A 25850-nucleotide genomic window follows, 5' to 3' on the forward strand; every position below is an offset into this window, starting at 1 on the left:
GGACTCAGCAGAGCCTCAGTATTGCGGGCCTGTAGCCACTGCTACCCGCTCTAGGCGCTAGACCACTTGATGCGGGAAGATGAATTTTGAATGAAGTGAAACTCAAATACTGTTTGGAAGTCGAGAAATCCACCGAGGAGACAGAGATAAGTGTGCACTGCCTCCTTCATGCCCTTTCTTTGTAAAATATTACTTTCAAACATTTAAGGGTCTGGGGGGGGTAATGGTATTCAAATACCTGGTGCCCCTGCTAAATGGTCCATACAACATTCAGCAGTCTTTTCGAAAAAGAAGTAGTAAAACACAAAAAGAGGGGGAAAATAGGTTGGGTTGAGGAGTGGAAGACAACGTTTCACCTAAATGTAGAATCTTGTCACAAGTCTTTATTCTCTTATATTTTTCTTAAATATATGGCCAGTTACACTCTTTCTTTATGATGGAAACTTGGGACTGTCCATCATGGTTATTTGTTTTAAAGCTGCTGAAAGTGTAAGCTACTGCCAGGTGTTGCCTTTCAAAAAAGGGAAAAGAACCCAAATTCATGTAAATATGGAAAGAGGAGTATTGTTCCCACTTGGTCAAAGGCAGATACCCCCAAGTCTGGGTGAAATTGATTTGGGTACTCGTTGGAAAAAGCAGCTTTCAGCATCCAGGGAGTGGAACCAATAGGCATGAACACTTACTTGTGTAAAAGGAAGCTTTAATTAATATATATTTCTATCTCTAATATACACACATCGGGGCTAGATCTTTATCTTCACAATAAAATGTGTGCAAATGCTCTCTGCAGAGATGAGTCCCCACCTCAGTCGGTATAGAAAAGCATGATAAAGGTTGGAAAAAATGGATAAAAATGTTGAAAGAACCTCCAGTTCCTTATTAGGCGAAGATACAATATTTATTCCTTGTCTCCTGGGATAAATCTCTTCTGCCTATTGTCCGCCCAGTTCTCAGTGCTGATGCTTAATTTTCAAAACTTCTATATTACCAAGGGACCTACGACATCAGCCAAAGAAATACTCAGCAAGTACAAAATCTGTTCCAGGGAGCTGCTTTTGTGCAGAGGGAAAATTTTGTTCCTACAGGTTTTTAAGTGGGTACGAGGCAAGGAGCTATCTGATCTGGGCAAAGCCATTACAATTTAGATCTCTATCTATAGAACATTTTTTTTCCTTAAAAAAAATTGGAAAATACAAGAAGTTTGGATTTTTTTCCCGATTCTTTTTTTGGAGGGGGAAATTGCATCGTAAGCTTTCGGAGAAACCCAACATGTCAACTACCTTTCCGGGACTAGTCCACGATGCCGAGGTATTATTACTTTTTTTTTTTTTTGAGCGCGCGTGTGTGTGGCGGCGGCGGCGTGGCGGCGGCGGTGGCAGCTTCCCCTGTCTCTAATTTATATCGGACCGTTACGTTTAATTATAATCTGGCTTTCGGGGGAAGTTAAGGAAGGAAAAGGGAGAAAGTTCGTTATGACATCTGTCGCCAGGAAGGGCAACTCTCTGCCACGTTAAGAAACATTTGGCATAATGAGGGGAAAAACATAATCCTAATAATAAAGAAAGGGAGGAGGGGGTGAGAAGGGAGATAGAGATGGGAAAAAGATACTCAGAAAGGCAAAGAGATTGATGGGGTGGGGGGCGGTAGGTGGACAAGGGGGTGGGGAACACGCACCCCTTTTGGAATGGGCTTATTCTAGGAGACTAAAGCAGAAAGGGGGGAGTCGGATTCCCTGCCCCAAATGGTTAAGAAAATGAGCAAGTTGGGCGATTTGCACAGACTGGATTTTTTTTTAATATATAGATAAAAGATTTTGAGCAGCTCTGGCAGAACATCCCAGCGTGCACAGCCGCGGCATCTCGTCGTTGGCAGCGGGTTGGAGTGGCGAGGCGCTGCGCCTGTGGACGCTCTTGTTCTGCTGCCCGCAGCCCCGGAGTCAGTGGCAAATCTAGCTCCCGGGTCCGGCTCCCTGTGCAAGTTGGGCAGGGGCTGTGCGTGTGTGTGTGTGTGTGTGTGTGTGTGTGCGCGCGCGCGTGTGTGTGTCACCCGCACCTATATAGGGTGGGGGATATTTTTCCGAGCTCTCGACTGTGAGGACGAGGCCGCCCACCCCCAGTCCGCCTGCTCGCACAGGCTCCCCGGCGAAGGCGCGCAGCCCGGCTGCGGCTCGGCACGAGCCCTGCGCGCTCGCGCCCCTCGGAGAGCCGGAGAAAAGCTCCCGGCTCCGGGACAGCCGCGCCTCGGTTGCAAAATGACAAACCTCAAGTTTTTCTGCTCTCCCTTTTCCCCCTCTTCCTTCCAGATACGTCACGACGGATCAAACAGCTACCGTTTGATGCAGCTTGGCTGTCTGGAGTCCGTAGCCAATTCCACTGTCGCCTATTCCTCCTCTTCCCCTCTAACTTACTCCACCACCGGCACCGAGTTTGCGTCCCCCTACTTCTCCACTAACCACCAGTACACCCCGCTCCACCACCAGTCCTTCCATTACGAGTTTCAGCACAGCCACCCGGCCGTCACTCCCGACGCCTACTCTCTGAACTCGCTCCACCACTCGCAACAGTACTACCAGCAGATCCACCACGGGGAGCCCACCGACTTTATTAACCTGCACAATGCGCGGGCGCTCAAGTCGTCCTGCCTGGACGAGCAGAGGCGGGAGCTGGGCTGCCTCGATGCCTACCGCCGCCACGACCTGTCCCTCATGAGCCATGGCTCTCAGTATGGAATGCACCCAGATCAAAGACTCCTGCCAGGGCCCAGCCTGGGGCTGGCCGCCGCGGGAGCCGACGACTTGCAGGTAAATAAGCATGCGGCGAATTTGCGCCCTCCCCTCCTCTCCCTCCCCCTCCCGCGCCGTTAATAATCCGACTGTAAGCCGTCTCCCCGCGCCACCTCTCTCTCTCTCTCTCTCACACACACACACACACACACACACACACTCACTCACACACACGCACACATACACACCACTTAGGGAAAGTTATCAAAACAATTAAAGGAGGCGTGTGCCACTCTGTCCCTCTCATTGGAGCAGGCATTTCACCTGGACGCTCGGGAGTCCAGCTAGCTGCGGGCCCCCCCCACTTTCCGGCGTTCTGCACTGAGGTCTTTTGTGAATCCACATTTCTGTCCCTGAGGCATGGGGTGGGGGAGATCACGTAGGCTGGGGTTGAGCCAACTGGACTCAGCGTAAGACCCGATGAGTTGATGACCAATCGTACCCTCAGTCTCGGAGCTTTGCTGCGTCTACCCGCGTGTTCCAGGCATTTGTCCCAGACTGAGATTGTGGGGCGCGTACTATGAATTGGGGGGGCTGGTTTGTTCTCAGAACATTTGGGGGACCCTGAGCGCCAGCTAAAATTTCACCAAATATCCTAGATCGTTGTGGACAGTAAAGAATCGCAAATGTAAGCCTTAAAAATGTACCCCAATGAAAGGCTCTGCACAATGCAATTGGCCGGGGTATGGGCTTGAGCCTGATTCTCGCTGCCCGAGGAGCACCCAATCCCGTCACCTGGCTGAACGAGTCACAACTTTGTTTTCACTCTCCAAGCCATTAATTTTTACAAAAGATGCAACTCCTTAGAAAGAAGGAAAGGAAACAAGGGAAGAGAGAGGGGGAGAGAAAATGAATAGGAAGGGAGGAAGAAAGGAGAAAAGGTAGGGAGGGAGCGAGGGAGAAAGTAATAAAGGGAGAAAGAGAGGAAGGAAGGAAGGAAGGAAGGAAGGAATTCAGATATGGTGAAGGCCATGACTCAATCAAATGATCTCTCCTACTTTCTCTCTTAATGTATTTTTGCACATTGTTTGCCAACAATAGAGTATATGATTATGCAGACATACTGTCACAGCCACATTTCAAACAAATAAGTCCACACATGTCCCAAACAGAACCCAGAAGACACGAGTTTGTGCATTCTTTTGGCTGAAAGTACAGCTCTGCCTGCGAGTCCACACGAAGGTGGACACTTTCTCCAAGGTCCCCACAATGAAAGGAGAGATACTGGAAGAGCACGAGTCGGAGACATAAGAGATCCCTCGTTGCGCACAGAAAATCTTTCCCCCTCACTTACCTCTGAGCAAGGGATTATTTAAAAATTAAAGCGAAAGCCCTTACAGTCCCAACAAAGAGCCCAAGCCACAAAATCCGCGCACGAGAAAAAAGGTTTGGCTCCATAAACCTTGCTTTCTACATTTACATTCACGAAATAATTTTATACGCTCAGGGCATTTTTACATTTTTCACAAGGATCTCCTTATGTCTCAAGAGGAAAAAAATCTGCCATTCAATGCTTAGCTCAACTAAAACCTATTTACTCCTTTTAATAGCCACGTCTGCCGCTGATTTTTTTGTATCTGTACAAATTTTTTTCCTGTGCTAGGCACAAAGCCGGGCATTTTTCAAAAGAGGGGATTAGAACATTTGCAAGCACGAGACAAAGAGCGAATCCCGTGCAAAAGAACACCGTAGTTTATCCAATTTTCGACTTAGTGCCATTCAACTGGTCATTTATGCAATGTCATCCGACCAAACAACATGTTTTACTTATGAGGGGGAAAAGTTTGTTAAGTGAAGAGACAAAGATTCATTTCCTCTAAGAAAATAAACATCTTAACGGTGCGCCAGAGGCAGGGAGGGAAAGTGATTCACTTCCTTGGAGAACTTCTGGCCTCTACCTTTTCCATTTCAGACATTTTGAAAACTTTACTTTCATCCTATGTCTTTTAACATTCTTAACCTCCTTTTTGCCATTTTTTGCTCATAGTGAGGGAAAATTCATCATGAGAGAAACACTCCAAGACACTAGAAGAATAGAGGAGAATGGTATATATTTATGCATCTATGTCTACAGAAGGGTGTATATATATTTTTGATACAGATATAGAAGCAAGTTGTAAGTTTGGCAAGTTATTTTCTTCCACTCCTCCTGGACTTAGTTGTCAGAATGAAAAAGAAAAAGAAAAAAAGTCATAGCTACTTTTAAAAAGAGAAATGGGGAGGGGATGTGTGGGAGAAACCCGTCTCTCTCCTTTTATTTCTTCCTTTTTAAAACATTCATCAGCATATGCCTCATTTCAAATGCAACAAATGTAAATATACTTTTCCCTGCACAGAATTTTAAGTGAAAGTCCAATGGTTTGGAGGGCGGTCTAAGTCTGCCTAACAGATGCAAACAGTCTTGTGGCTTCAGTTCCATCTTTGAGTCCCCTAAAAAGATTTGCTATGGCCAACAAAGGAAACTGTCACACCTTTTCCCATCACCGCTTTAATTTATGCTCAGTCTCCAACTTTTTTTTTTTCATATTGATTTGATAATCACTTTAAGGCAGAACAGTTAAAATAAGAAAGAACTCGTGAGTAGGTTGAAAAGGGGGGTCTTACAGGCCTGCCTCAATATGGTGAAAATGGGGAAGCGAAAGGGAGCCAGGGCTGTAAAGGTTGTTTTGTAAAGTGGGTTTTTATTATGCACCGACTCTCTCCGCATTTACTTAACTCTTCACGGGCTGTTGGGTAGGTTAACACCCTTCAAGGCCTCTTTCAAGTCCAATACCTCGTTTGTTTGTAAAGGAAAATGAGCCTTTAACACATTTCGACTCAGAAAAAAGAAAGAAGACAGAGAGAGAGAAATTTTTATTTTTCTTAATCAAAAATCAGCAGACCTTTTCCTCCTTCCCAGCTCAAATGATCCCTCAATCCATTAGGAGGCTGAAGATCTACAGTGAGTGACACTGAAGGTGTTTCCTCCATAAGACACACTTTGGGTAGCATGATAGGATGCTCCTACATCTGGGGTAAAACAGAACCCTCCTAAGAGATCTTGAATCCTGCACTTGAAATAGCTCCTATGAGCTCCCAAGAAACCCACAGTGCCAGACTTGACGCTTCTGGTGTAATTTGCTCCACGCAGAAAGTGCCGTGGAACCTGTCTATATATGTGCTGTGTGCCTTGATGGAGACTCAAAGGGTTTCTCATTCTCTTATGCCAAGATAAAAGGCGCTCCTGTGCTTTGAAGTGTAATACTGTATGGTGCTGTAAAATGCATACCTTAACATTTATACAACTTTTAGATTGTGGTTTTTCTGGCACTTTTTCCCCTTAAAATTGTGTGTGCTTCCAAACTTGCTTCAGCTCAGTGGTTGCATTTAAATGTCTACTTTGGGGTTATGGGGAGATGGGGTTCGGGGTGGGACAGGTTGAAAGACTTAACTAATGTATCTATTAGTATCTATATGAGTGATTTTCTTTCTTTTTCTTTTATTAAGGGCTCTGTGGAAGCCCAGTGTGGGCTCGTTCTCAATGGCCAAGGTGGAGTGATAAGAAGAGGTAAGTAACAACATATTAAAACTAAACATTCTTCTCTCATCTGTTACTTTGCCTTGAAAGTCCAGTGATGCTTTTAAACATCAGATCCCCATCTGATGATAGAGGAAACAATGACTCTTGGTCAATTACTCTTGTCCCACACAGGCATACCCACATGAAAAAGTTTCCCTTCCTCTACTGAGGCTTGAACCAGCCTGTGTCCAAAAGGCTGTGATAGAAGAGATTTGCTCTTCCTCAATGGAGCAGTGACAGAACCAAAGTTAGAGGCAAAAAAAAAAAAAGGGGGGGGGGAAATCCTTCTCACACTCCCTTTTCCCATCACCACATCCTCGAGCAGAATTTCTGGTCTCTTTTAGCCCTAAATGTGCCAGCCACAGCCTGGGTGTTTGAGGTAAGGATGTTAGCTTGAGGCTTTGAGAGGTTAAATTCATTGGGCTTCAGGGAAGGCTAATGAAACACCAATATTGTAGCTGCCCTCATTTTTCTAAGTGTCCAGAACATTTCTTTCTTTAAGGGAGGGTGAGAGGAGGAGGTGGTGTTAACTGTACCAGATAAAGCTTTCTTGTTCCCATCTGTTGAGGGAAACATCTGAATCCAGAGTTACCCATGGAATTGGAAGGTGGGGGGTAGGCAAGAGTGGAGAGCTGTTGATTTTGGCTCAGACGCTGATGGGAGCTGCATCTCAAATATTCCATTTTGACAAAAGGTTTTGAACTATGACATTTTAAGGGCCTCAAGGCAGTGCCAATTTTGCTGGCTTCCCCACTTCACTGTACCCAGAGCCTCTGAAGCTTATTTTCCTAGCAAGCTGAGTAACCCGAGGAGCACACGGGGCAAGGCGGACCAGCTGTTACCCCAACTTCATACGAATTAATAAGATGTGGCCTATTCACTAGGACTAATTCCAGCTCCAGGGCCGCAGTTGTCTCTAGTAACCAAACCACTAAAAACTGAGTCATTTCTGATGGCACCAAATAAATGTCCTTCAGTCCCTCTCCACCCCTTTCAAAGCTTGTTAAAAGACTCCAGTGTTTTTCCAAAGAAAAAAATGCATCTATAGGAAGCAACGGATTATTCCATGTTTAAACTGCAGGTTTTACAACCCAATGTCCAATGTGAAACTCCGTTTAAATTGAGGTGGGAAGAAAACAGAGTTTTCCTTTGGGAAACTGACTATTGTCAGAGTGGATATTTGGAACTTCCATTAAATGGCTATTTAAATCTTTTGTTTCACCCCATAGCGATTTGAAAATTATTATTTTTTAAACTACTACTGTTGCTCCACAGAGATTTTTAAAAATGAGCCGTATTAAGCTTGTCAGACAGGCCAATACTCAGCCATTTTGAAATGACATGAAATAGGCCCAGACTAGTGAAAATTGAAATAAAATATACATATTATTGGAGAGAGGGATTAAAATACACAGTGAAAGAGGGACCAGGTGACGTGCTGATCCGGGTCCGTTGGGGTGCTCACACTAAAGGTGAGGCCAAGTACTCAGGGCTCCCGGAGATGTCGGTGGTGCTGAAGGACAGCGCCACTAATTAGAGCCCGGAGCTGTCTCCTCCCAGAGCCCGGCTCGCGCTACTGCGTTTTTGCGTTCAGTTCCGCAGTGGCTCCAACATCACCTTCTCAAATGCTTGGCAATTACATCCGATCGTACAATAGCTGGCAGGGGATGAGAATTATGAGGCCGAGGCGGAGAGCTGGAAGGGAGGCGGCTGTGCAATCCGTTGAATTTTCGTTAAGAGATTTAGGGGATAGCCCTCACCACCCGCCCAGGAAAGGCCAAAGCTCTCCAGTCACTACAAGATGGAAACTGCGTGCCTGTCCTCTCAGGGCCATGGAAATGGGCTTCCTTAGGTAACGTTTGATTGCTCTTGTAGAATTCGGTGTCATTCACCTAAAAATAGGAGCCGAATTTATTTTAAACCAAACATTGATCTTTTAGAAGAACGGCGTGGCTCCAAGGAGAGAGGGGAGGTAACTTGGGGTTTACGACTGTATTGTTTGACTAAAGCCTAATCCTTCCCCCCTCCATGCAAAGGCATTCAGAATTTAGCTGCTGAGTTTATTCCATTTCCACGTGTCTTAGAGAAAGGCCAATTAATTTAGTTGAGCCTCGGAGACCAGAGTGTGTGTCTCTGTGTGTCTGTTTACTCTGAAAGGATCAATGTTCAGGACAATTTGCAAATGGATAGCAAGGAAGTCTTGCATTAAAAGGTGATGTTTGTCCTGCCGCCTGCCCAGCTCTTTCATCTCAGGACTCCCCGTTTTTGAAGAAACGCTAAGGAAGTCCCTTCTCTCTATTGTCACTGGTAGCACACAGGATTCTAACATCAATAGCTCGAGTCACCTTTGTTCATCAAAAATCGGGAGGGCTTTAACTCAAGCGCTCTGCTATGTCGCCATATTGTGCAATAGCTCAGATGGAAAAGTCTGTTTCTCTTCTAATCCATGCTTTACAGGTGACTCACCATATGAAACATGATTTCTTGAAAAGCAAAACTTTTTGCCATTTTTCCTCTCCTGCTGAGCTCTCGGATGAACTTACATTTCTAATGATTTCCAGAATTTACTGTGGGAGGAAAAAAATAGATTTCACTTCTCAAGACCCCTGGATGCTCTTTTAGAAAAAAGGACAGTGCCCTAAATGCCCTACACGAATTCATCAGGGAGAGGCTGTCCTGTTTGCAGTGTGGTACGTGTGCTTGTCGGGGGGAGGTGTGTGTCTCAGTTCTTTAAATTTGGCCACTTCTGTTTGCAAAGAACAAAATACCATTTCCCTGACTCACTCTGGTAAGTGGCAGTTACACTGTCTTTGCCTATAATGAAGCCCTATAGCCAAAGAACGCGGAAGAGGGTCAGCGGCGAGGTAATTACCACCTAGATAAAATATTTGCCACCGCGTCGGAGGTGCAGCTCCCCGAGCGCTCACTCTCGGTTAATGGTGTGCGCGATTTTGCCCGCAGCTCCGCCACTCCAACCATCAGAACCAATAATCTTTACTTTACCCTGTGCTCGCGTATCGATAGCTTCTCTCGCCTCCGGCACTGGCTTTGATATGTTAATATTTCTGAGTAGCAAATTCTGCAGAGATCATATTAATGTTGTACGTACAGAGTGGAGCTTTGCCTTCGTTGAATATTCAGATACTGGGTTTCAAAAGGCATCTCTTGAAGAAATGAGGCTTCTATTTACAGGAGTCGTCTGTGTTTTTAATCATTAAAAAAAAAAAAAGGAGAAGAAAAAGAAAGGAAAACCCACTCTTCTTTTCCCCTTGAATCTTCCGAGGCTCCCTTATGGCCCCTTCCCCTTTGTCAGATGCTCATCCCTTTCATTTCTCGCTCTGAGAATTTAATAGTAGGACAACAATGTTGATGACGACGATGATGATGATGATGAAACTAATAGTGAGAGGATCCAGATTGGAAATGCAGGAGTAGGGGTTCAGTTGGCCCATGGCTTTCAGAAGAGGATGGAGATGAGATGAGAAGACCCAGCTTTTTCATATTTGGGTGGAAAGGAACATTTTGGCCCTGGTCTTTTTTTTGTGAAATCGGGATGGCAAACTCAAAAAAAAAAAAAGGAAGAAAAAAAAAAGAAAAAAGTGAAGAGGGGAAGCGCCCTTGTTTCGCTTTGTGATCACTCTGCCTTGCAGCCCCAGGCTAATTTCAGAAGCTTAAATACCGCCATAGCCTCTGGGCCACGCGGAGAGGGAGCGGACCCGTCCACGGGAAGGAAGGAGCGCTTACTGGATTGCCCGTGGCTACACAAAATACAAACTACTTTGAATCAAAACATTTTGGGGGAATTAATATGATCTGAACTCTGCACGTTTTAAGAGAGCTGGAGTGCGTCAGATCGCTTAGAGGTGACTGGCACACCAGCGGAGGCATTTACGCTGCGGTGCAAACACTGTCAGATCTGATTTAATTTAAAAAAAAAAATGCTTCCGTGAAAGGGGGGCTTACCATCAGTCGCCCAGTCTGCCATTAACCGGGTGGATGGACCCGACCACTCTTCCCGTCTGCAGCCTTCACGGCTGCCCACAGGCGGCTTGAGCAGAAGGATGAGATTTCCTTTGTTTTTTCGGGTTTCGCGAGGGCCCTGGGCTTTGGAACTGGAGTTAGAGAGAGACTTTGACTCTTTCAGCAGCTCCTGAAAGGAGTAAGATTAAAGGGGGGGGGGAGTGAGAAGCCCTATTCCTTTTCTTTTGTCAGAGCCCCTGGAATCTGTTTACTTAAATCACCAAAACTCATCACTGTGGCTCATTCACTGTGAAAATACTGTCAGAAATACACCTGGGGCTTCGCCTGCCGTCTTAGTGCCCAAACACAGATGCTGCAGATGCAGAATTCAGTCTCCTTTATATGAAGTATAAAATTCACGTACCAAAGGATCTAGAGGCATGGTTTGTTGGAAACCTATTTTAGGGGCAGGGGAGCTACTTTTCCATAGCCTACTGATGTCTCTCTAATTTCTTTATTGCTTTGGACATCACCAAAAGCCAAAGCACTCTCTGCACACACGTTACACACCGACCACTACCTTAAACCAGAAGGTCTCTCCGTGCAGACCTCCCTTTCTTTTGTTCTGCGTGGAATCTCGACCTGGATAAGCGCATTCAGACTTGGTAACCCAGTAATACCTGTAACGACCTATCCTTCCCCCAAACAGTGCAACTAGCTGCGGATGCGGCATCCGAGGCCTATTTGATTGCAGTTAGGCCCCTTATCCCTTTACTGTTTGATTACAATTAACATCTGCTTTGCGTGGAGGGAGGGGATTACGTGGGGCGAGGGGTGGGTAATTGGGACTGAGAAGGGCGAGAGGCTAGAGAGAAAGCAGCCGAGAATGCTCCTACCCTACCCCGTTTACACGCGCACCTCACAGAAATGCAGCCGCAGAACAAACAGGGACAGGAAACTCCTGTAATCACTTACACATTTTTTAATGTGTCAGAAAAAAACGAGCGATCACTGGAGATGAAGAAGGGGAGAAAAAAAATCCCTGCCATTTGTATTTCTTTCATTTGAATTGTAAACATCTGTTTGGCTGTAAGGCGAACAGAGCATTTATTTTGCTCTCCAGATTTGGTCTAATGATGTCAACACCGAGGCGGCGGCGAGTGGGGCGGCGCTGCGGCTTTGGAGAGGCTGCGCGCACGGGCCCGCGCCCGGAAGCCCGCGGGAAGTATTGATCGCACCTGCGTAGCGTGCGGGGCCTCGTGCGGGGCCTCTAGCCGTCCTCAGCTCTGCTCCGAGGCGGGAAGGCACCCGGAGGGGAAGAGTAGCTTAGAGGCAGCTTTAGGGGTTCCAGGGGAGCCGCAGTTCCTGGGAGAGGGCCCGGATTCTTACCTCTGCCCTAATTGCCTGGAAGGAGAAGAGGAAAAGTGGACCCAGGCAGAGGCGCCTGGCTTTCCGATTCCGTAGCTGCGTAAAAAGTGGGCGGGTCTTGTCGCGCTCTGCAGCTTGCGCCCAGCGCCGCGGCGGTTGTTCAACACAATGGTAAGGTTGAGTGGCCTTAACTCGGGTTAACGAGCACGCGTGCGTCCGTTTTCCGTTGTACCTCCTCACAATAAATAAGGGAAATAAATGGAGCAGGTGTGAGCATCCCCATTTTTGAGATGGGCAGACGGAGGCCCAGAATTACCCGCCTAAGGTCGCATGGGTCACTAGTTGGCCAACCTTTTACCTCTTTCCCTCCCCCACACCGTCCCCAGCACGCCAAGGCGGGTGCAGCCCCATCCCCGTGCTTTTTTGGCCTCACGGGATCTGACAAAGTCTGGCCGCTGGAGGATCTGCATCTCTGTATTTTGTGCTGGTTTTGTTCCCCACACAGGCTTTGGTTGACTTTTCACTGTAGTTGTGGCAAAGTTATCCCTTTTATGATAGCCACGTCCTAACAAGTGACCTTGAGTAGATGATTTCTTATGCTGTTACTATAGCTACCCATCTGAGTTTGCAGCATCACTGGAAGTAGGAAGCTCTATCTCCAAATGTCGATTTTTAAAATAGTAAATCCCATGGAAGTATTGCGTCTGTGCACTATGAATGGAAAAGGGGTGTACTCTAGAGAAGTTTGGCATGAGGACCCTAGCTATGGCACCAGAGACACCCCTAACTGGAGTGCTGGGTCTAGAATGAATATTGCATAATTTCAATAAGAGCTGACATGCAACACAGGCACCAAGAGGAACTTCAGCTAGTGACACTGGGGAGGAACACTCTAAATGGCTTGACGTAGTTGACCCTTTCATGACTTTCCTTTTCTGAAATCTCATCATTGCCATCTGTAGTCTGGAGCCCCTTAGAGACGTCCCACCTTCATTCCAAATGCAAAACGCTGGTTATGTTGACCTATTACTCTTTTCTTTCTCCTTAAAAAATAAACCACTGGGAAGAAAGACATCAGGTTCCCCACATGCTGCTGTAAATTCTACAAGTTGCCAAATCTTTAACCAGGACAAGAGAGTTCCCCAAGGCTGCAGCAATGCCAAGTATCAAAGTAACAGAAATTCCCTTTAAAGATGCTGTGACATAAAAAATAAAAGACTCTAGAGTTGATGGCTAATCCTGAATACAAAATAAATCCTCCAGGCGATTTGTGTGTGCATAAAGCATATTCTTAATATGCAGCCTGTGTGACTTACCTAATAAATGCTTATTTGAGCATAAGCCAGAAGGCTAACCTGGATGCAGGAGAGAAGACCCAGGGCCCAGAGAGTTCTCTCTTGGCTAGCTGGCAGACTCAGTGACTTCCCTGAGAACAGCTGACTTTCAGCACAGGGGGTTCACTTTGCCCAAAGGGGGCAGTTTTCCAGTTGGAGAAAGCCCAATATAACTCCTTCTTTTACAAAAATTATAATCTTCTGCAACTCCCTAAATTTGATTTTTAACCTACCGCAGATTAACAAAGATAGGAAAGTTCTAAAATTGTGCCCTTTCCTTTCCTGGAAAACAACACGTACATGGATAATGAACTTGAGACCGGTTGGGTGAGATTCTTGTGTTCTCCACTGTGTGTGTACTGGCTAGCATGCAAGAGAGGAAGATTTATGTAAGAATATAAATTTGCTGATGATTTATAGTGACCATAGTTGAAAGCCCATTTTCAGGAGAAAATGTGTGAATTTTGAGTAAAAACATTATTATTTATTTCCTTTCTTTTTCTTTTCTTTCTTTCTTTTTTTTTTTTTTCGGCTGTGCGTGCGGCTTGTAGGAACTTAGTTCCCTGACCAGGAGTTGAAGCCAGGCCCCCAGCAGTGGAAACTCAGAGTCCTAACCACTGGACCACCAGGGAACTCCCTTATTTTCTTAATATTTTTGCTTCAGATGACCTCACTATTGCCTAAGTCCTAAAGCTAACAGGGTCATGATTCTTACAACACAACAATAAAACCCAGATTCACTGATATCTAGCTTACTTTCCTGTTCATCTCAACTTTTGACAGGTCACTTGAGTTTACTTTTAAAATACATTTTGCATCTAGAGGTAAAAAGTGAGAGTATCAGTGAAAGTATAGTGGTAGTTTCTAGACCAGAAATCTGCAGAAATTATTATTATTATTATTTGTTTAAAAATTCTCTCTGAGATTGTGAGATGGGGAAGCACAGTTGAATTTGTTTTTCCAGCTCCTGAGGCAGGCATTTGTATACTTTTTCACTATGTTGGCCACAAGTTTAACTGCCAAGAAGAATTTCAATTCGATCATTGAGACTATGACCTTTCAGGCTTCAAACTGAGGGCAGGTTTCCAGACACCAGCATTGGGAATTTAGCCAAGTGTACAGGACTCGTCTTCCAGCCTGTAGAGAGCTGGCTGCTTGGATGTTCTCAATATCCGGTCCTGTGTTTTGGAGTAGGGGGCATTCAGGGTGATCTCCAGCCTCGGAATGCTTAGGGAGAAAGACCCGGGTCCTAGCACTTTCAGGGGAATCTTGGATAACTGTAGGACAGCAGGAGGAATTCCAGAAAGCACAGGGGTAGAAACACTTTAAGAGTGGGGCAAAGTTAGCCTGTTCTCTGCACCCAGGTCCAGGGCCCCTTTGTCCTTTTAAACATCCTCCCAGATTCCTTAGCCCTGGTGCCTAGAAAACACACCTGAATCTGAATGCCACAGACCTGATGGACATAACATTCCATCTGAGCTGCTCACTCAAGGAAGGGAAGGCAGGTGGTGACTCCTACACCAGTGCTTCTCAAAGTGTAATGAGCAAAACTACAAATAGAACTACCATACGACCCAGCAATCCCACTACTGGGCATATACCCTGAGAAAACCATAATTCAAAAAGAGCCATGTACCAAAATGTTCATTGCTGCTCTATTTACAGTAGCCCGGAGATGGAAACAACCTAAGTGTCCATCCTCGGATGAATGGATAAAGAAGATGTGGCACATATATACAATGGAATATTACTCAGCCATAAAAAGAAACGAAATTGAGCTATTTGTAATGAGGTGGATAGACCTAGAGTCTGTCATACAGAGTGAAGTAAGTCAGAAAGAGAGAGACAAATACTGTATGCTAACACATATATATGGAATTTAAGAAAAAAAATGTCATGAAGAACCTAGGGGTAAGACAGGAATAAAGACACAGACCTGCTAGAGAATGAACTTGAGGATATGGGGAGGGGGAAGGGTAAGCTGTGACAAAGCGAGAGAGAGGCATGGACATATATACACTACCAAACGTAAGGCAGATAGCTAGTGGGAAGCAGCCGCATAGCACAGGGAGATCAGCTCGGTGCTTTGTGACCACCTGGAGGGGTGGGATAGGGAGGGTGGGAGGGAGGGAGACGCAAGAGGGAAGAGATATGGGAACATATATATATATATAACTGATTCATTTTGTTGTAAAGCAGAAACTAACACACCATTGTAAAGCAATTATACTCCAATAAAGATGTTAAAAAAAAGTAATGAGCATATGAATCACCTGAGGGACTCGTTCAAATGCAGACTCTGACTCAGAAGGTCTGTGGTTGGGCCTGAGATTCTGCATTTCTAACACGCTGCCAAGGAGATGCCAGTGCTGCCAGTTGAGAACTACCCTTTGAGTAAAAATATTGGACAACACTCTCTTGCCCATTTTTCTTCCTCCACCTACTTTTTTCTCATTTCCCTCATAGAACTTGACCGTTTTCTGGAGATGGGTCTTAAGATTACCCATAACTGAAGAAATACAATGTATGCTCAGAAAAGCAACCTTTGAATTTGAACTTGCCACTGAACCTCCAAAGCTCTGCCCTCAGATTATTCAGGGCACAGGGAGGAGCCTTGGATCCTGAGGCTGTACAGACACTGCATTAGCAGCGTGGACACTGGCTCAGGATTTTTGCGTTAAGGGAGGATCCGGCAGTAGGAAACCCTCCCCACTGATGATCACTTTGGGTCCTCAAGTCTACTTCAGCTGCCTGAGGTTAGGGGATGTTCTCTGTTATTCCTGGAGGAGAGAAAAGCTCCAGGGGGCTTTCTGGACCTTGGAGACAGAAGGCTTCTGCTCCAGGAGCCCCAGCAGGGCGAAATTGCTTTAGTGATTTTGCTAACAGCAGTTAACTTTGCTTTGTTCTCTACTAGTAATAACGATAATAACAAATACAGTAACATTATTGGCCATTAACATTTAATGTGTTACTGTTACTATGTTCTAAGTCTGGTGCTGTGTTTGATTGTGTGTGCTGATCCTGACGGCTGACATATGTAGAGAAATTTGACCAATTATCCACTCACATGGGTTGGGAGTTTCTGGCAATGGGCACATGAGTTTTAGTGGTACCTGGGGATTGAATGACTCTGGTGCCTATAGTTGTTAGATGATCGAGGGGAGAGAGATGGCGCTTCTCAAACATTTTAGAAAAGAGCTTCAAAACTTTTGTCTATACAGTAAGTCATGGATTAAAAAAAAAAAACCTATCCATTGTGTATATGCGTGCACATACGAAAACACACACACACAGAGCCATGGATATATAATATCTACCCTTTGTGGGTATTTACCTAATTGAAGTGTTTCTTGTTGTGGATGATGTCAAAATTAAATTTGGTGGGCCAGCCAACACTCCGTAGGATGCTAATTTTGGCTAAAATATTTTAATTTTTATACCCTCACAAATATTTTCTGTGTGATATTTGAAAGACAAACCTTGAGTGTTATTTGAAAGGACATCTTCAGAGCAGCTTTCTGAGATGATCCAGGTGATATATGTATAAGGAAAATTGTGCCAGGTGTTTCCAAATCCTGTGTAGTGTTGTGATAGTAAGTTTATCACATGTGTTTTATGTTGTTATCTGCTCACACAGTCACTAATATATAATATACATTTCCCTCCAAAGGTGGCACCTGCGTGGTCAACCCCACAGACTTGTTTTGCTCTGTCCCTGGTCGTTTGTCCCTTCTCAGTTCTACTTCCAAATACAAGGTGACCATTGCTGAGGTGAAGAGACGCCTCTCACCACCTGAATGCCTCAATGCTTCACTCTTGGGAGGCATTTTGAGAAGGTAAGAAAAAGGTGTTTTCTGGCACTGCGGTCTTCTAACTGTACTGGTGCCACGCTCCCCAACCCTCAGCCCTTACATTTTCTGTCCCATGTTGAATACCCCATGTGGTCAAGTCTTCTCATCATTTTACTCCGAATGTCAACCTTCAAAACCTAGCTTTTGTTTGTTTTCGGACAGAGCAAAATCCAAGAATGGGGGTCGCTGCCTGAGGGAGAAACTGGATAGGCTTGGCCTGAACTTGCCAGCCGGAAGACGGAAAGCAGCCAACGTTACCCTCCTCACTTCCTTAGTTGAAGGTATGACTTTTTAGCTCCGCAAGGTAATGATGGAAGGTTAGCAATTCTTTGAAATTCACGTTTGTTTGATTATGCCGTTTCATTTTTGTCTATACTGTTACGATAGTTACAGGTGAATTTCCCAACTAATCATGATAATGAAGATTAAATTAGACTTAATATAAGGCTTAGATATTGATTCATAAACTATCATCTGATTTACTAATCTTGGCAGTAATAGGAAAGAAGATAACAATAGAAGATTTAGGTACTTAGACAAGTATTCCCCACATAACAGCAACAAAAAAACTCTGCAATTGTCATTTTTATTATTGTTTATTTTAGCGTTCAGATAAATCTGGTTTAACTCATTGTTATTCAGTGCAACATGATCTACAGGATAAATAATAATCCTTTATAGAGAGATCACAGGACTCAAGGCATGGCACCAAGCCTGAGAGCACATTGTATTAATCCGATAGACATCTCTTAAAGTACAGTGAAGTTCCACGGCTTTATGTGTGGGTAAGCTGACTCACAGAAAGGTTAAGGTTCGCCAGTGGGGTAGACGCAGACGTGGAAACATACTCCCAGAAGTTTTTGTTTTTGTTTTCCAATTTACCTTTTCCCTTGTGTTTCTTCTGTAAGAACTAAACTTTACATATTCTCATTCAGTCTTCTAAGAAGAGGTATTATTGGAGACCTTTTAAACTTTGTGGAGGAGCTTTTGAATTCAAAGGAGAGTTCTTCCATAACCTAGAATGCTATTGCTTTAAATATGAACGAAGAAGCCTTTTTGCCAAACCTTATCTGAACACACCTATGACACTTTTCTTGCATTGGTTTCTCACTTGACCATAAGACACTGTAGGAAGTAAAAGGTAAGTGAAACATACAAACAAACATCTTGCCTTTTTCCAGATTATCAACACACACTACTTACTGAACAACTCTGTGAAGTAGTGTGTTCTTGACCTTGGTCTTGGCAAAATTGCTTTGGTGATTTTGGTATTTTTTTTAAAAATATTTATTTATTTATTTAGGCTGCACCAGGTCTTAGTTGTGACACATGGGATCTTTAGTTGCGGCATGTATGTGGGACCTAGTTCCCTGACCAGGGATCAAACCCGGGCCCTCTGCATTGGGAGTGCAGAGTCTTACCCACTGGGCCACCAGGGAAGTCCCTGATTTTGCTATTAACAGGTATCTTTGCTTTACTCCCTAATTGTAATAATGATAACAACCACAATAGTATTATTGGTCATGAACATTTAATAAGTGTTAACTGTTACTATGTTATATATCTTGTGCTGTTTGCTGTGTGTACTAATACTAAGAGCTGGCATATGGTAAAGGGAGTTGACCCATAATCCATCCGTGGGGGCTGGGCGTACTAAAGGAAGAGCAAAGTAGAAAAAAATGACTCATGGATTGATTCTAAAGAGAGACAGATTCCTGCTTAATTTAAGTGAAAACATCATGAAAATTATAGCTATCTAACAAAAGAACAAAATCTGTTCAAAATATAAGAGTGGATTCAAGAATCATATGAATCGTAGAACACGATTGGTTCTCAAACCCAATTCCACAGTAAAATCATGGGCCTGGGCCCCATTCCCAAACCACTTGAAATGCAATCTCCGGGGGTACGGCATAGGTATCTACATTTTCAAAAACACCCCCTGATGTATAATGAGGTTTAAGGATCATTGACTTAAATGTTCCTTGAGATACTTTTCATGTAACTGGTGTGAAAAGTAAAGGCCCTAAGAGAGACCTTTATCCAAGGTGTCTGTGAATGTCTATCCAGTAAAACCTGAAGAACCCTAAAAGGGTATATTCAGAATTCTTCTTATTGATTTTTATGTTAGCCCAAAACACCAGAGCACCCTGTGTGGGAATCATTGATGGACGCTCACAGAAAGGATACAGGTTAAAACGTGAAATCCTAGGACAATCTCATGGTCTTGCCATCTACTCTTCCAGCAAAACTCTCCTATCACAAAAGTGCTTCGCTTGTGTTCATCTCTGCTCACAAAGGTGTCACATCAGCCTTGGCTGATGGAACTTAAGACTGTATCCTTCTCAGATACATCTCACTTTAACTGGATGCTTTTGAAATCCCCCAAATATTCATGGTGTAGAGAAATAAATATTTTATTGTTGAATTCCAGGCATTCTGATGGAACTGAGGAAATGAGATTTAGGGGCAAAGGGACCTTTTACATTCCTCAACTCCCCACATGTTACATTATGACCCTCAAATGTGTGCATTCTCTCTCTCTCACACACACACATGCGTCTTAAGTTTCACTACTATGTACTATGTTCTATGGTATTTTTATTCCATTTCATATTTTTGTATTCTTTTAAAATGCTGATTGTAAACCCACTACTTTTAAATGCTGAGTGTAAGCCCACTAAATTTATTTCAAGACTCATTGTTGAGTCATGGGTCATGACCCATGGTTTAAAAAACTACAAGTGGTCTTAGGACAAGAGGAGAACCTAATATGTGTGACCTTTGTCCTCTTTGTGCTAACATGGATTTAATTCAGTTATTTCAAGCTTGTTTTGCTTATACCATTTTAGCTGGTAAATTAAAACTTTACCATGGTTACTGGTTGGTATTCATAGACCTTGAATCGACCATGTCTTTGGTAATAATTTTGCCCCTCAATCAAACATTTTTGCGGGAGCCAGTGACATTTTAGATTAGTTTTTTCCAGAAATTCTAAAATGAGATTTCCAACTGTCAAAAATGGTCCATCAGCTTTCTTATAAACCTAAGGTTCTGTAGGAAAGAATACTAATTGTTTTCATCATTTAGAAACTTTTTATCTTCCTGATGGCCCAAGACATTGCTGGGGTTCAGTCCAGCAATGGTTCAGTCCTTCCCCATTTTGGTACAGCACTTGAGAACAAGATAATTCTGACTGGCTTTATTCCTCCTCGACCACACTTGGAAATAAATCTCCTTAAGGTCGACCTTCTGCGACTTTTTAGTACTTGTCTCGGACCCTTTGTGGGGATGCTTTGAATACAGCCTTGCCATTGATGCTGTTTTGATAAAAATCCCAAAGAAAGAGTAGTGTATGGGGACCCTGCTAGACTCTCCATGCAGACATGATTTACCCTTTGTCAAGATTCAATCAGTGAACAGTAAGGTACCTTATAACAGGGAATGAAATTAGCAAATGAAGGTAGGGTTTTCAAAAACTACCCTTGTCACTAACCTCACAGTGGTTTCATCGTGATATTCCTAGGTTTCCACATTTGCCTTGGGTTTTCAATCATTTTGTTTTAAATCATTTTATAATCATTCCCCCCTGTATTTCTTTTAAATGGAGTCACTCTACTAATAGTGCCATTCTAGCATCGTTGTCAAATCAACATCTTAGAGTCATTATTTTAGGGACTCTTTTAGGAATTTATGAGAGGGCTATTTCATGCAAATTTATAATATTTAAATTATTCACAACATTTCTGTTACAAATAGCATTGCGCCTAATAATCAGTGGGATGAAGAACTCAAGACTGACTAACCTTTTTCACCAGATAAAGTTGTTTGAAACGTGAACATTTTAGTAAGGCACATATTTAGAGTGGGGATTTTTTTTTGGTCCACGTAGCACAGATATATTTGACCTACAATGAGATATGAGTATTTGAATTCAGAGTCCACTGAATGTAATACTGGATCATATTCCTTTTTTACCCATATGTCTTCATTTAATGGGGTTTAGATATATAACTAATGGTTGGTACAACTTCTTGTACCCACTTTATCATAAGCCTGGAGTTCTTTTTATTTTCCCTTGTTAATCACATTGCTATGACTTCTCCTTTGTCCACTCTGGTATCTATATAACATTAGAGAGTTGTCATTTTCTGGAAAATTCAGGGGATTAGAATTGCTTAACCCGATTCGCTGATCTTCCTGAGATCTTGGGATAATCCCAGACTCTTCCAGAGTGGGAGAAATTCTATGTCTGGAAAACATTCAAAGAGTTTGGCCAATATTATTGTTCTAGTTCTAACACTCTTGCTATATATTTATTATTTATGAATCACCAATTAGCTGCTTCCTCTATATTTTATTCCAGAACAATCTTTGCAACGTTGGTGGTTGTTAAAACAAGTATAAGGGGTCAATTATGGCAGGAATGAGGAGTCATTCCTGTCTATCTCTCCCACCTCACTTGAGGTTTTCCAAGATGGCCAAAGTTATGGAGTGCTGCTGGAGGGAAGTTTTGTTCACTTGAGTGGGGTGCTTTCCTGGGACTTGCAAAGGCTCATAGAGCATGCTCAGGCAGCACCAGGAGTTCCAAAAGCATAGTTAAGTCCTTAAACATAAATGCCTTGGCTTTCAGTTTGTCGTGACCAGATATCAAGTTCTGTTTATATATATATTTAAAAAACAGTATGGGGCAGTGAAGGGTATAAATATGCATCAGCAAAAGAAAGGGGACCATTTACACATATTGTGTGTGGTATCTGTTCACTCTTTTCAAATCTAAACCTTTTGTCCCTTTTGCCTCCTTCTTTAGTTTTCCCTCCCTCCTTCCTTCCTTCCTTCCTTCATTCCTTCCTTCCTTCTTTCTTTCCTTTCTTTTTAAAGTAAGCTCCCAGCCCCTGTCCTGCACACCTCACCTCATCCCTTGGCCTAGTGCCTCCACCTCTGCCCCCAGTAATAACACTTTTGACATTTGGCTGACTTTGGGCAGGTTGCTTAACCTGACTGAGCTTCATTTTCCTAACTTACAGATAAGGATCACACTATCTGTGATGTTTAGGGTAATGCTAGCTGTTATAACAGTTAATTTCCAAATTTTCAGTGGCTTAACACAATAGAAGCTTATTTCTCACTCTTCACAGATGACGTGGGTGTTTCTCCTCCGGGCCCTTCCTTCCTCTTAGTCTCATTCAGGGACCAGAGTACTTCCACCTCTAACTATGCCCTCCTCTAGGTCCTGGGAGCCCTAGGCATTCAGCTCACAATAAGGAAAGACACGATGGTGAAAGGACACAGCTTCCAATCCACTTGGCCAGGAATTGGCCCACATTGCTACCGTATACATTCCATGACAACTAGTCCCATGGCTATGCTTAATTCCAGAGGCATGAGATATACCAGAAAATGTAGTGTCTAGCTGGGCAGAATCTTCTCAGCAACAGCTCTATAGTATAAAAGAAAGGACAAATCTTGGACGGTCCAGCTCCCATTTCTGCCACATCTGCCTTGTGTGTCTTTTGTAGAATTAAATACATTTGCTACATTAAACACTTGACATAGTGGGGCAAAGAGACACTTAATAAAAATTAGTACCTGTTCTCTTGTCTCTTTCTCCCTAAACAATAGTGTTACTTAAGAGCAGAATTTACTCAGGATCATAAAACTTTAACCCTGGAGGGAAATGGAAGATTGAGTAGTCGAAGGCAGTGGGACATAGCACACATGGTTAAAGAGTATGCTTCTGGAGCCAAATAACCTTGTTTGAACCCACTTCTACCACTTACTAGCTGTGTGCTCTAGGGAAAGACTCACAACCTCTCTGAGCATCAGTGTCCTTACCTATAAAGGGGTGTTAATAATAGTACCCTCCTCATAAGGTTGTTGCCGGAGTGAAATCAGAATGTTTATAAAGCAGTTCACAGGGTGCCCAGCAAAAAGTTGGTGTCGATAAATTTTAGTTATCTTTATTCTCAAATGAGAAAACTAAGGTACAGTGAGATTAACCATTTTGCACAGGATCACGGGAGCAGCAAGGAGGAGAACCCAGGTCTTCTGGTTTGCAGCATCACCATGTGTTTTCCACTCGGATTTATGTTAGTGGCATGGATTCTGAACAGTTGCATTGCTGAACTACTTCTGAATTTAACTATATATTTATAGTTAGAGTTACAACAGTTATAACAATATAACTAAGGAATAGAAAGAAGTTATCAATTCCTGAGCCTGTTTTTCACCATGGATTGGACATCCGTGCTGCTAGGAATTCTGGGCAAGCTTGTGGGGCTTTTTTGCATCCAATAGTACAAGCTGTTTTTAACATCCTGATGCACCATCTGCTGCCACTTAATCCCCCAAAGTTAGGATGACATTAAATCTTGGTTCTTTCTGTTTTTCTGGAATAATTATCAATAGTGTCTCTTGTACTTTCAAAAGGGTGCCAATCTAGTTAGTTAGTTAGGAGACTATCCTACCAAACCTTTTCCTTCCACTTCAGCCAAATCAACCTAAGGTAGGAGACAGGAATGTTATCACTTGGTGCTATTTCCCCTTTGTCTTTAATCCTGAGCCTATATGATTGCATTTCCAGGAAACCAGGGAAAAGAACGATCAACTTGACAATGAATGCTTTCCTATAAACGAGATATTAGGGAGCAAGTTTTCTTCGTACGATTAGTCCATGGCTTTTTAATTTAGGAAGAGGTATTGTTCACTACTTGAGGCTTGTAGGATTCAAACGCCAAAATCCTTTTGCCAAGTATCAGTGATAATACACGCACAGGGCACACTCAGCATTATTTGCTCTTCTCACGGAATTTAGGACAAAGGTGCTATTCCCCTTGTCTTCACACAGGTACCAGAGTGGGTTTCTCTGGGTGTGTGGAGCTTAGGGCTAATCTCTGCATGGCTGTAGGTCTGAAAGGACCATCGTCCCAACATAACTCCTTCACCAGCCATTCCAGACATCACATTTCCACCTAAGTCCCTCCTCTGGGATAAAGGTTTCCAGCTTTCTTCTAAAACTGTATGTGATATTAAAAGGGTAATACATTGACCCCTTGTTATATTGTTATAATAGTTCTAACTGGTGCTCACTTTAGTCACACGATGACCTGGAAGAGCCTAATCACTAGGGGACCCTGGTGTCCCCTTTTGCACACGAACACTCTAGCATTGACAATGTCTTCTCGGGCACAGCTTTGCGTTTCAGAGCTGCCAGTGGAATTGGACTCAATAAGTAAATGCGAGCGCAGTCTATGTTAGTCATTTTAAGGTCTTTCTTGGAAAAATGCCTTTTTTTTTTCAGACTTATAGGTATTATCTGTAAATTTCTTATTCTAAGTCATGGAATGGTTTCTATCGAGAGACCCTGCTTTGATAATTGATCATTAGGTAACCATTCGATATTGTTGTCTAATATCTGAGAACTCATGTCTATCAGAATTTTCAATAATTGATCTCAGTATCTTACAATATTATGGATAAATAGACATCATCTCAGAGGAATCTTCTTAAATCATTCGCTTACTTCCTAATAGTGCTCCCCTGACCTGTATCTTATGGTTTCATTCATTTTCAGGGAGAAACGTGTTTACATGTAGAGGGTAGAGGAAATAGGCTATTGCACATATGCCCTTGTGTCTGACTGTGTGCTTGTGGTGTGCTTGGATTCCTACTCCTATTCTGGCACAAAAAAACAAATGTATCCAAGCCTGTTCGGCTCAGTCCTGCCTTTGCCCCTTTGGTCCAGCATGCTACTCACTCCTGCAAATCACGAAGCTTCCTCAGAAGCACGTCTCTGCATTACTTTCCTAGGTTTTTTTCTTTTTTCTACTATGCTCTCTTTCAAAGTTCATGCCAACTAATGTGCTTCTCAAAACTCAGTTTCTGCTTTTCTCCATTGTTTACATTTGTCAAAATGCATAGGTGTTCTAATAAAATGGTAGATTGTAATTATTCCTAATGATGTCTAACTCCTACTGAATAGTAATGAAAGTTTTGGAATTGCTTAGGTTTTAATTTACAACAAGTATTTGAGTTTAGATGAAATCTTTCTAAGAACTGAGTCAGAGAGCAGTTTTGCTTTTTAATTAATAGAATTTTAAGTAGGTAATTCGTTAGATGGTAAAAATTCAAAAGTTACAAAGGATATATAGTGAGTTGTCTCCTTTTCACTCTATTCCCCATTTAGATCCCCTCCTGGAAGAAACAAATGTTACTGGTTTCTCTATTTCCTTCCAAGGATATATATGTGTATGCATAGCTTTGGTTTTTATTTTAAAAATTATAGCACTCTATACACACTGTTCTACACATTTTTTCACACATTATCTTAGTTTTATTTTCAGTTTTTACAAGTTGTTCATTCTTTTTTTTTGTTGTTGTTCATTCTTTTAAACATGCACAGTATTCCGTTGTTTGAGTGCATCATAATTTATTTAACCAGTGACCTACTAAATATCATATAGGTGCTTTTAATCTTTGGCTATTACTAATAATCCTACAATAAGCAACCTCACACTTACATAAATAATTCTTCAGATATGCAAGTATATCTGTTCAATAAATTCCTAAGAATGTGTTGCAGGGTCAAAAGATATTTGCATTTGTAATTTTAAAAGATTATTGGAAGATTGCTCTTTACAGTGGTTGTAAATTTATAATTCTATCAGTGATGGGGGTAAGAAGCATCGATATACTAGTACTTCCCTATACTCTAGCCCAAGCAGGGTGCTATCAATTTTTTGATATTTGCTAATTTGAGTGGGAAAAAAAAAAACTACCTCTATTATGAAGGAGGTTGAGTATATTCTTAGGAGAATTTTATGAGCTTTTTTGTCTGTTCACTTACTTTGTACCAATAGGGTAATGTTTTACATTTTTCTCATTCATTTGTAAGTGCTCATTGTATATAAGGAAAATGGGCCGTGTGCCTCTGATATGAGTTGCAAAGCGTCTCCACCCCTGGCTCTGGTTTGTCTGTTTACTATTATGAGTTTTTG

At 42.9% G+C, this 25850-nt stretch overlaps 1 protein-coding gene across 1 annotated transcript in view; it reads left to right on the plus strand.

Annotated features, from left to right (window-relative positions):
* Positions 1-742: 742 nt before the first annotated feature.
* Positions 743-25850, plus strand: part of TFAP2D (transcription factor AP-2 delta) — a 54872-nt gene continuing 29764 nt past the window's right edge. Inside the window, exons 1-5 of the mRNA XM_004267496.2 lie at positions 743-1308; positions 2303-2800; positions 6269-6329; positions 16674-16839; positions 17017-17135. Of these exons, the coding sequence (XP_004267544.1) occupies positions 1270-1308; positions 2303-2800; positions 6269-6329; positions 16674-16839; positions 17017-17135 (883 nt within the window). The 5' untranslated portion in view covers positions 743-1269. The remainder of the gene's footprint in view (positions 1309-2302; positions 2801-6268; positions 6330-16673; positions 16840-17016; positions 17136-25850) is intronic.

Source organism: Orcinus orca, chromosome 10 (assembly GCF_937001465.1).
Source record: "Orcinus orca chromosome 10, mOrcOrc1.1, whole genome shotgun sequence".
Classification (NCBI taxonomy): Eukaryota; Metazoa; Chordata; class Mammalia; order Artiodactyla; family Delphinidae; genus Orcinus; species Orcinus orca.